At 36.3% G+C, this 12,393-nt stretch overlaps 1 protein-coding gene across 1 annotated transcript in view; it reads left to right on the top strand.

Moving 5' to 3' along the window:
- Positions 1–12,393, top strand: part of USH2A (usherin) — a 388,071-nt gene that overhangs the window by 130,425 nt on the left and 245,253 nt on the right. The window contains exons 22-25 of the mRNA XM_017730037.1: positions 5,735–5,861; positions 6,245–6,346; positions 7,652–7,840; positions 8,347–8,477. Coding sequence (XP_017585526.1) covers positions 5,735–5,861; positions 6,245–6,346; positions 7,652–7,840; positions 8,347–8,477 — 549 coding nt within the window. The remainder of the gene's footprint in view (positions 1–5,734; positions 5,862–6,244; positions 6,347–7,651; positions 7,841–8,346; positions 8,478–12,393) is intronic.

Genomic DNA, 12,393 nt, shown 5'->3' with positions numbered 1-12,393 from the left:
AAAAATAGCTTATATCATTTACCTTAGTACTTTTTACATGCTTATCCTTGGTTGGGTTGGTTGGTTTGTTTGTTTTTTTAAATTTAATTGATACAAGCTAACTTGCTTCTCAGAACCCTTAGGTAATTAGAGATTTTTAGGAGAGAAAAACTGACATACTAAATCTTTGCTCTTTTTATTGTTATGTATGCTGCAATATAAGATTTTATTTTTTGCTTTTTTATGGGTTGGGATTTTTGTCAGTGCCACTAAACACACTGCAGCTTAAACTACCAAGATTTCAAAAGTGTGCAGAATTAAGTTTTGAATTAATTAGTAAGGTTCTATAATGTTAGTCAATTATTTTAAGCCTCCCATCTTGAGACTGTTTTCCTATAGAGATCAGCATGTCACCATTATGCAAAAACATAAATAATGAGGGAAATACCAACAAAATAAAAATAAGGCACCCTTCCTTGCATTTCTGTTTGTGTATTTTGTATTTTGTGCATCCCAAAACTGGATCTCCTTATGGAATTAAAAAACGTTATGGCCTCATTTATAGTTCATAAATATGCAAGAAACTGTAAATAATTATCAATTTTCTAATCCACTGTTAACCTTTGCCACCTGAGCTCTGCCATAGGCATTCCGTGATCATGTGGAGGTGTTGTGCAGTAGTGAAAACTCCCCTCAAACTCTGGAGCACCTAAAGAAGCAGCTAGGTGCTGCACAGAGGCTGGCTTGTATGTGATCCCCATGCTAGAAAATATTAAATCTGCCTCTGATTCCAAGACATAAATTTCTAATAATTCTACTTCATTTACACACAAGCTTTATCTTACCTTGTTGTGTACTTCAGTTTTTGGGACCACGCTTAATGTTGTTAATGTTGTCCTCATCCACATTTTAATAGGGACAAAATCTGTTTTATCTCTCTTACACCTATACCTTCATTTAACTGAAAAGAAAGTTTTATTTCCTTTGCAAGATCTTCTGAGGTCTAGTTAGATTTTTTTGTTGTTGTTTGATGGTTAACGGGAGTGGATGTCTTTCAACTAGCATTTTAATGCTTCAAATAGTATTCCTAGTCCTTCTTGCAGACTTGCTTCTTCTAAAGTAGCTTTATGTCAGCTTGTTTGGACTCATTCCGTAGAAGATGTTTTATTTGTTTGGATCCACAGTATCTGGGGAACAGGAAGGGGAAGAGAGGGAAGAGTGGCTTCTTTGGGGCTTAAATTTTTTCCCCCCTTTATCTGTCTTTTAACTGTAAAGAACCCCAGCAGGTCTTATATTCAGTCCTCAGAGCTTCTCAGTTCACATAATATTTTCAACAGTTACTATCTTGAATTTTAACAGATTACTTATTTATGAATATATCTTTGTTCATCTTTTTGTTTCATTTGAATCAGGCAACTCTGTCCCATGCTGATTTTTAGGATCATCACTTCAATATTGTTTCCTCTTATAAAATAGCCTTTGGTGCTGCTTCAGTGCTTCAGTGGCTGTTCAGAGAAAAAAAAAAGCTGTCATTTAAGGCATCCAGGAACAGTGTAGGTCTTAACAGTTGATTTACTATCTTGAAAGCTAATTTCTCATTAATAATGTGGAAGAGATTTGGGTACATTCTCAGATGCAGAAGTAGGGTACAGTGGCCTACATCAATGTCTTTTGTGTTGTAACCTTTTCAAAGTCTTTCACCTATGAAAATTCAGTTCAGTTACCAGTCTTCTGTATCCCTAATATTCTGTGCTACCTTATTGTCTTTACCTTTGTGTCTATGTTTTTGTCATAGATAGTTTCTTTTTTCCTTTTGCCATGATTTGCTATTCCTATCTTACAGTGTCAGGTATCACATACTGTAGCAGCATTTCTTAATCTTTCATTTGTGCATCACAGTCTGCATTAGTGTGCAAATGCTTTAATTACTTCTTATTGACATCATGTGGTGTCTTAGCCAGGTTATTGGCATTGTTGTCTCTAATTATAGTCATGGCATATACAGGAAGCATTTATGGCCCTTCCTTTGTGCTCTTCTCTGAGAAATTGCAAACATTCTTTTTGATGACAATTGTGTATCTGCTGCTTTTTATCTGTAGCGGTGTGGTGTAATATTCTGTGCTCCCTTCCAGCTGTGTCCTGTTGCAGGTTAATTATTTGTACCTTTAGTCCCTTTCAGGATGCTGGTCTGTATCTTTGCTCATGATCAGCAGCGCGTTTTCTCTTTGTTGTGTCTGCTCTGGGGATAGTCCTGCCAAGTCTTCCTAGTGGGGAGCCTTCAGCAGCCTCGCTTCTTCCTTCGCTAAGTGTTAATTTCAAATCCTTTTCTTTGTGTCCATTCATACTTCTCTGAGCTCCATGTACACCACCACTCATCTGGCTGTTGTCTGACCATGCCTTTTGTCTCCCTTTTGTGCTGTGTAACTGCTCTTTTTTCCTTCCTAATTGTTTTACTGCCATTCTTTGCAGGTTTCTACTCATGGTCCAGGAAACATGAGGTTTTTTTGCAAACAGATGTCTTCCTTAGTCTTTTTGGAACAATCAAAATTTTCCATAGATCTTCCTCCAAACTCAGAGTGTCTGTAAACCTTCAGCTCTCTGTGGATTTTTTCCTTATCATAATGTCTTTATATCTACACCTGAATTATACAATCAACTGCAGCTAAATTTACGGTTATCTTTCAGTGGCTACAGGTCATTTCTTTATTTCCCAGGGAAGCACTGAATATTTTATACCAAATGAAATCAGTTACAGTGGAAATGTAAGTCCCAACATGTAGCACCTTTTTTCCTAAGTGATTAGGACAGCCTGAGGAGAGAGTATTGAGATTCTTCTCACAGGATGGAGGGAATTGTATCCAGCTCTTCCATTTTAGAAGATGATCCATTTACTAAATTTTACAACAAAAAGGAGGAACACCAGATACTTTCCTTGTTGTGTGTGTTGCCTTCTAGGTTGTTCTTGTCATGGAGAGGCCAAAGTATTAGGCACAGTCTGAGAGTGAGGTGTTATTCCACAAAAAAGGGAAGATGGAGGATACCTGGCTATGCGTCCCAATTAGAGCTTCCTCCTTGGCACTGGCAAAGCTTCATTACTTGTTCACCTTCTTAGTTGTAGGAGTCTGGGCATTGAGAGAGCTTGACTGGGAAAATTGCTGTTACATTCAAACTTTGGCACCTGAGACAGTATCTTTGAAGATTCGTATTTGTGATGTTTCTCTGTATTTTCAATGTAAACATCAGTATGACAGAGCCATTTATATTTACTTGTTACTTAAAGCAACTAAATATTAAGACTTATTGTATGGCATAGCAAAAAATTCCAGGTTTCAAAATACGTGATTTCCAAAATGCATGACAAGCCATCTCACAGCAGGCTGTTTCAATGTGCTCCCAGAGTGACTCTGGTAGTTCTGGAAGAAGTGTAAAGAGGCCTCTTCAGTGCAGCACGTGCTGAACCCTGAACATTGTCGTGTTTTGTCTTCTCCCTTCCCTCCTCCCCAAAATTAAGCACAGGTTAGCATATATGCTTGTGTGGTCCCAGATTGAATTGGTCACAAATAAATGTGGTTTCTGATGTATAAAACTGTTAATGCTCTAGACTGTTGCCAAACATAATATGAAGAACCACTTATTCAGGCACCTGATCTTTAGAATGCAGCATCGTTTGTAACAATTTTAACGCTAACTAAGTACACTTTGATGAGACAGCATTTAATAAAATGCTCATTAATTTCATCATTAGCAAGGGTATGCTAAGAAGTAAGCCAGTTTCTTATGTCACGCCCAATTAGCATCCCATGCTAGTAATCCCATTAGTATTGTTGAATTCACTAATGGAAAAACTAATGGGCATGCTACCAGGGCACATTAATTGGGCATGACACCGGTTCTGGTTTTAATTATTAAACTACGATAATGAAATGTGTATGTTTGTAAAATATTAAAATGTTGAAATAGGAGAGAAGACAATAAAAAATAGTATATGAAAAAGTGCCATTAGTATGTAAGGATATATAGCTTTGTATTCTCATTATGGGGCAGAGGACTGCTCTCCAGACCTCCTCAGTACCAGGATGCTGGCTGAATGGAGTAGGAAACATGCTGTAAATATTCACAGGAAATAATTTTTTCTTTAATTGTGTACATAGGTACGCATCACAGGTGTATTTTGATACATAGTATCCGCAGTGACAGTCCCCAATTCCAAATGAAACTGTAAAATCTAATCAGGGTTCATAAATCTATGTGCCAAAATGCAGTTTCTGATGGATGAACATCCCTAAAGGTAGAATACTAAATTTTAATGAGAGGGTTTTAGTGTTAATCAAAATAGGTGGTTATTTCTATCAACAGGTTTTCTCTGTGTGCATAATTTTAAGATCCTTTGGCCAGAAAGAAAGAGATCTGGAAAAGAAAAATTGCTGAATTGTCTGGATTGCTACTACAAAGTTACAAGCTATCCCCAAATTAAAAGGAACCAAATTTTTCATTTGTTGGAAATAGTTTTTTGACGCTATTAAGTGGCCCAGCTCCAGTAGCTGAGATTCTTAAATATAGCACAGTGCCTATACAAAGAAATGTTTTTCTGTTGCTGGTTGCCTGCTGTACAGGACAATTCTGCTTTGTGAATTCAGCAGAATAACTTTGAGTTCCCAGATAGTTCAAGAATGATATAAAGTCGTGACGCAATATTATGGGAATTATTCAGAAGTTAGATGATTATTTGGATATAAATCTGAAGAAAATTCTTGAAATATATTAATTTCATTTTTATTAGATCATTATATTAATTTATATGATGTTTTGTTTGGTTCTTTACAGTCTTGAGATTTAGTTTGGCAACTGCATGTATTATACTCCTTTTACTCAGCAATTTAGAAAAGATTTCTCTGTATTTGTAATAGGTGTCCTTAAATTCACCCCCTCATGCTGTATTTCTTTTGTTTTAATAAAACTAAGTAAAAATTCTAGTTAAATTTAAATACATTTTTACAAGCATCCCTTGTACCATAAAAGCAACCTCAATAACTACCTTTTGGGATTTTTTTTTGGTTTGGTTTGTTTATTTGGTTGGTTGGGGGTTTTGCTTGGGGTTTGGTTTTGTTTTGGGGGGTTTTTTGCTGTATTTAGTTTTTCTGAATCTCTTGGTATGACCATTTTCCCCCCATAAATGTATGGTGCTCTCTCATCTAGAAATTTAAGTCTTTTTGATGCCAGGTTAACATGGACAGAACATTCACCTACTGTGATACACATGCACCTCTTTTTTGGTCCCTTCATGTGGACAGGTGCTGCAATTAACAATCCTGATACACAGCTGCTGTCCATGATGGAACATTGAACCATGGCCATAAAACTTCACAGACACAACAATCCATGAAGTGGTTAAATAGAGACATAATAAAAAAAAAAGAATAAAAATTAAAAAATCTGAGTGACATGACCCTCAATAATTTGTGCCTCATCCTTGTCTTTATCAGGGGAACTACACAGGGTTTTCTATTTTTAATAGACACTGAACTGGATCCTTGATCCTTCATTTATTATTTCAGAAGGTTAAATTACTTAGTGGTTAAATTTAGAAGGTTACATAAGTCCTGAACATCATTCAGCAGTCCAAAAGAAGTTAAACATATGACTTCTGTCTTTATTTTTAGATGTTATATGCTATAAGTTTTCATAAAAGAATAAGGTGTAATTCTAAATGTTACCTTCAAAATATTTTAAATCAGATTTTTCTGTTAATAAAAAGGGATCTGCAGTAGCAGTCACTCCAACTAATGATGGTGGAAAAGTGTATAATGATAACAGTTGGCACCAAATAATTGCTACAAGATTTCAAGCACTGGGAAACATCACAGTGGATGGGCAGTACACAGGTAATCAATTCATTTAAATAACTTTGGTATTAGTAAGGGTATTGCTCACTTGGTTTTTCACTGCCTGTATTCACCCACACAGAAAAAAAATCACTCAATTTTCTGACTATTTTGTCACTACTATTTTGTCTGTTCATCTGAGGGATCTGTCCACTGTGAATCTTTGACAATTTAATACTAAATGTCTTTTTGTGCTTGTGAATCTATAATTGTGTTAATCTCCTGTTGTAAAATAGACCTGTAAATATTTCCTGGGTATGTATTAGGAAAGTCTTAGGATATTGTGTCACATTAGCCTCTTTTATGAAGTATCAATACTTCATTAGTGAGTTGAAAATCTGTTCAAAGCATTGAATATGTGAATAATTACCTATTTTGCTCAGGTTCTTCCGTAGCAACTAGTGGCAGTACCATTATTGGAGAGAACACAGGAGTTTTTGTTGGAGGACTTCCGCAGGGTTATGCTGTTGTAAGAAAGGATGAAGGTAAGTAGGATAAATAAGTCTGTACAGTTTGTCAAATTTTATCTTTTGGGATACACTGAAATGCCTGTATAGCTGATTTCATCAGCATTAAAGCAGCTTATGAGGTCTGTGTACATTTTAATGAATTTGTACACAGAACTGGTATGAATGTGAAACTTATGAGCATGTTTTACATACAGATTCCCAAATTCATTCCAAAATACCCATGTAAATTGTTTTTATTAGCTTAAGCACATGGTTATGCATTCCAATTTGATGCAGGGATACAGCATGCTGGCCTGTTTTGGTGTGAATTTGTATCCTTCAGAGGTTGTTGCATTGAGCTCAGAGGTGTATGAATATACCTGTATTTTACAAATATAGAATTTATGTGGAGCTGGATCACATCTAGCTTCTTGAAGAATCAACAAATACAAGTTTTCATATATAATCTTAGGAGATATGCCAAGTGTGTAAACTGTATCAGATAACAGAGGTGACTACACAAGTATACAGTCATCTGTTCTCAGTGAATTCATATGCAGAATTTTGGCTTTTTCATATTAAACTGAAAGCCAAATTGTTTATTGAGTTTGTGTTTCCACCTCTGGCAGGAAATCTAGTTGATAATTTGGTGCGGGGTTCACTAGGGTTCAACTCCCTATTTTCTTCTTTATTTCAGTGCACTAAAAAAAGGAATACATGCCTGTGTTCTTCTAAACTTTGGTTAACAAAGTAATCCAGGATGCCTCTCTCAAAAATCCCAGCTATATATTCAAAATGAGGCTGGCTATAAATACCATTTAAGAGAAGGGCACCTATAAAAACTTCTCTAAATTTTTGCCCCCAGTAAAAAAGGGATAGCAACCATGTCATTGTTTTTGGCTTTTTGTTTTATACAAACAAGGAAAGAAAACCTTCCTGATGAAGATTTTAAACAGGTGTTTCTCTGCATCAGCTTTTGCAACACTGTTTCTTCCTACTCAGCCCATGCATGTCTTTCTTCAGAATTAATGTTTTGTTTGAAGAAAACGTTTCTTGGATCTTCATAGAGTAGATTTATGCTGTTGATTTGAAAGTACCTGTATGCAAAATCTCAAAAATTTTAACATTTTCCGGCTATATATCAGTAGATGCTTTCTTCAGTGATTAGACTCATTCAGAAATCTGGATTTAGCTTGGAGACCAGCTTTATGAAGTGATTGGTGGCTAGTTTTCTATGTACACATGGACACATGATAGGGACAGCATATATAAAACATAAATTAATTCCTACATTTAGTTGCAGATGATTGACTTAAAAAAAAATGCTTTCTTTTTATGCAGGGGTGAAGATGATAGTCCAGAAAGGATTTGTGGGGTGTCTCAGTGACATATTTTTGAAAAAAATGCATACTCCCTATGAAAACTGGGAATCTTTGAACTGGCAGAGTGCCGAAGAACAAAACAACGTCTATCATGTTTGGGAAGGATGTCCCACTGGACTCTCAAAAGGAGCACATTTTCTTGGCAGAGGTAGTTTGCTGTACTAGTGCTCTATCCAAATATGTTCTTGAGATAGAGAAGGTGATTGTATCAGAAGTATTGCAGTTATCTGCTTTTCAAGTCAGCTTTAGTTGTATGGGGTTATTTTTGATGGTTTAAAGTTGGGTCTCTTGGTTGACAGAAGGTTGCTGCATGGAAGAGGAGTTGAAGGTAGTGCTGCTGTAACTACATGCAGATTCAATGTGTTTGTGAAAGGTGAGTATTCATTTCTGAAGGGACATAAAAGATGCCTATAAGGTATCAGCAAAAAAAAAAAAAAAGCCGGGTAAAAAATTTAGGATATTGTACTGGTTTGGTTTCTTGCAGTACATTATTGATAACTATCCTCAAAGCTGAGTGATAAAGATGTAAACTATAATCTTGAAACTTGAGTTCTTTATGTCAGAGTAGAAAGTGGCACTTAGATTTTTACTTTTGACTTCTTGAAGCTATTTATTTATTTGATTAACTTATATATGTGTTTACCTTCTTTCAAGGGTTCCTGGAATTGCATTCAGGTGTTTTCAGTGGTGGACTGGAATTTGAGATCTCATTCAAATTCAGAACAGATCAACTAAATGGATTGCTTTTGTTTGTTTACAATAAAGATGGCCCAGATTATCTTGCAGTAAGTTTGAAAATGCAATTAACTTTATTCAGAGATGACCTGTAAGTTTTTTCCACAAAAGCCAAACTGGCACTGAAAGAAATTTCAAACCATAAGTTATTTTCATGTTTTCCTAGTTTTGAAATGCTTTGCACAGCACATTATAATGAAGCAAAAATACGCGAACAGATGCTAAATGTTAAGTTACTAGTGTTATTTATGTCATAAATAAGATATCAATATATGAAAAGCAGAATTATTGTCTTAACTGGATGAGAAGAGATCAGAAAAGAGAATAAAAGACATATATTAAAAGCTTTCACTTCATTTCTAGAAAGCATAGAGTTTTCCCATTTTCCCAGTTCTCATACTAGAACAAAATCCATTAAACTGTAAATCAAAAAGGTCGTAATGGAAATTGTCCAGTCTCCTAATAAAGCTTTCTCTTTAAGGTATATGTTTATTTTTATAATCCATAATTTTTTTGGTTTTTGATTTGAAACAGATAGACAGAAATTAGTTAGTTCCAGCTTAGTTCCATCTCATCTCTGTCACCATTTTCCCAATAATGTAGAGGAAATTTCACAAATCCTGTATTAGGCAAATTTGTGAGGTAGTGCCTATGAACTTTCTTTCTGGTGTCTGTTAAATAAGACGGTTTATGCTCAGAATTATTTGTGCTTCTATAGTTTCCAATATTTTGTTTGAGTTTTAATGTGTTTGGTTTAGTTTTTCAAATTCTTTTATTAGCTATGTGACTCTGGATTTTCATACTTTTCTTTCCCAAAGATTTTGAGTTTAATTAGACTGTGGTCACCACTGCTTAGTGGGTCGAATATAGTTAGTACTTGCACCAACTAGTAGGTGTTACAGAGGATTACATGGAAAAAAAATAGATTTTTTCAGTTGGTCCAGGAAGCAATAATTTATTTTTAGAGATTTTTGAGAGCATTGTTATTCTTTATGACCAAATCTGCTCTTTCTGCACTTTTATTGAATTTAATTTATTTATTTATTTATTATTATGCAGCTGTTTTGCTAATGGCTGTCATGTCACAACCTGTTTTATTGTGTGGCATTATGTCTAATGGGCATTCTCTTTTAAACTTCTGACCTAAACCATATAAATATATTTTTCTCCTTTTCAGGTCAATTATAACTTACTCCATACTTACTTTTTATACTCCTGGCTTTTCCAGCAGATAATTTTTTTCCTGGGTTTTGAATTCTGCTAGACCTGATTGCTTCTTCTTTTTAAAGCAGCCTTAGTTAAAAAATTATCATGACTTCCAGTAGCAAGTCTTGCTAATTACAGTTATTACTTTAATTTTGCCCTCAAGTAATGACCAAGATCATGAGCTAATAGCATAAGATGTTATATGTATGTTACTGTCCCACTCTAAAAAAGACTTGTATGTGTGTAATTTGCAGTACAGGGGCACTATTTACGTGAAGAATATTCACAGGGTTCTTCTAGAGGTTCTGGTAGTAGGTGAGCCTTGTTCCCTCTCTCTTGCTCTGTGTAAGACTACCAGAAACACAAGAAAATAGATTCTGACCATAAAGGAAGAAAGTGAACTTAGTAAATTGGAAGTGGAGTCAAAAGCACAAAGTAATTAGACAAAATAATTTCCTTTTCTTCTCTAACTTCCAGATTTTTGGCGGTTTTATATTTATAGTATTTTTAGCTCTGAAAATTGGAATTTTCTTTCCATTTGTCCTAAGTCAGGTAAATTTCTTTTATCTCACTTTAATCGTGACCGAATTAACATCTCCATAGCCTTAAGACGAGGAATTGTCGAGGGGATGAGCATGTGCATGCTTTTCCAAGGCTTGCAGCTTTGTGTTTTGCCCATACATAATGATGACAGAAGGCTTTTCTGTGCACTTGAGCTCACAAGAAGAGGTTAATAGAAAGTGAAAACAAGGGGTGTAGCTTGTTGCGCATGAGCTACGATGTCTTTGTTAGGAGCTTTGGTCAGGAGACACTTGCACAGCAAAACAGATTATGAGCTATACCACTTATCCTGAGTGCCAGGTATTCCCTGACCCTTCCCTTTGCATAGGTCACAGCTCTCTTTATTAGCTTTTTAGTTTGGGAATGACTATAGCTACACACATGGCTGGACTGCTACCAAACAGCCAAAGACTCTTTCTCGTCTTCTACCCAAGAACAAAATGATGTCCTAGAAAGGTGCTGTGCATAAAGGTCACTTCTTCCATGACTTCCATGCCCTGAGAATTAACTCAAGCCAGTGAGGTCAATCTGATTATCTTTGGATCCAGGCATAATAATTACAAGCAAACTGTGACCAGCTCTACTGGTATGAATCTCTAGCTCTTACTCTGGCACGTGTTTCCTGATGAGTTTATGTGATGAAAAGAGTTTGTGACTGCTGATAAAGTTTGCATTTCTGATTTTGATGCTGACCACTTCAACAGCAGTGAAAGCCTAAGCACTGTCAGGCTTTTTGGGCAATACTGGTAATTGGCTCCTGAGAAATTGTAGCTGATGATTTGGTTCTGCAAAGCTGCAAGTAAGAAAAAAGTCCTGCAAGAACTGTTTCCAAAGTGTTGCACGTTTCAATAGCTGCATGTAGTGAGATAACAAGTGTGCAAGATGAAAGTGTTACCTGTGATGGAGCTAAGAAGGGATGTGAAATTAACATTTTGAGAACTCAAACTGGAAAATCTAGCAAAGAAGTGACTGGTACTCACATAAGACTTGTGAGGGTGATACTCCTGTTTGTTACCGGTGATTTCACTTGTTAGGTGTCAGGAAGAGTTTCTTATTTCCTTTCCATTAGAGTGACTGACCGGGAGGAGATTATTGAGGGGTCTGTGTTTAGGCCTCTGCTCTCTGGCTGGCAGGTCCGAACTGGGCTGGGTTTTGAACTGGGATGACTGCACATCAACAGAAGTACCGTGTACTTTTTCTTTCAAGGGGCTCAAAGACTGCCTGTCCTTGACAAGTATTTTGAAGTCCATTGCTTGTCTCTGCTGATATTTCTGTGTCTCAGGAAGACTTTGCAATTCAAAGGAGCTAAAGCCATAATTGCTCTTCTAGTTCTACATTGGCTGAGGCTGTTTTGTATGGCAGGTTTAGCAAAGTGTCATTCAACCTCTAATGCAGCCCCTATCCTATCTGTTTTGTTTCTCCGAGCTGTCTGGATATTCCTTTCATCTTCAAAATCATATGTTTATAAGTGGATTGAGTGATGCAGGGACTGGCTCCTGCAGAGAAGTGCAATACAGAATCACAGAATCATCTAAGTGGAAGGGACCTTTTGGAGTATTTAATTCCAAATCTCTGCTAAAAGCAGGACCAACTTATGTTTGATAAGGTTGCTCCAGGCATTTTCTGTTTGAGTATATTCCTTTCATCTTCAAAATCATATGTTTATAAGTGGATTGAGTGATGCAGGGACTGGCTCCTGCAGAGAAGTGCAATACAGAATCACAGAATCATCTAAGTGGAAGGGACCTTTTGGAGTAATTAATTCCAAATCTCTACTAAAAGCAGGACCAACTTATGTTTGATATGGTTGCTCCAGGCATTTTCTGTTTGAGTGTTTTGCATCTCTCTGCAGATGGACAGTCCACAGCTTTCAAAATTCTACAGCCTGTTCCAATCTTTGACCATCCGCGTTATAGGAAAAAAAGCAAAAAAACCCAAAGAAACCGTCCCTATCTCTTACTGTTTCTTGTTACAACTTGTCTTCTTACGCTAATCCTTTCACAATGAGCCTCTGAGGAAAGTCTGGGCCTGTCTTCTTGTCACGGGTTCGGTTTGTAACCGGGCGGAAACATCAATTTAGTGTAGTGGTTTGGTCCAAAATACTCATTGCTGTTTATCTGCTGTGAGATAACCTTTCCAACATGGAGCTAACTCAGTCTACGAGTATTCTTAGCAGACTTTTTAGCTGAGCAGCTTGAA

This window comes from Corvus brachyrhynchos, unplaced genomic scaffold, assembly GCF_000691975.1.
Source record: "Corvus brachyrhynchos isolate BGI_N302 unplaced genomic scaffold, ASM69197v1 scaffold101, whole genome shotgun sequence".
Taxonomy (NCBI): Eukaryota; Metazoa; Chordata; class Aves; order Passeriformes; family Corvidae; genus Corvus; species Corvus brachyrhynchos.
This window is presented reverse-complemented; position numbering and strand designations above follow the sequence as displayed.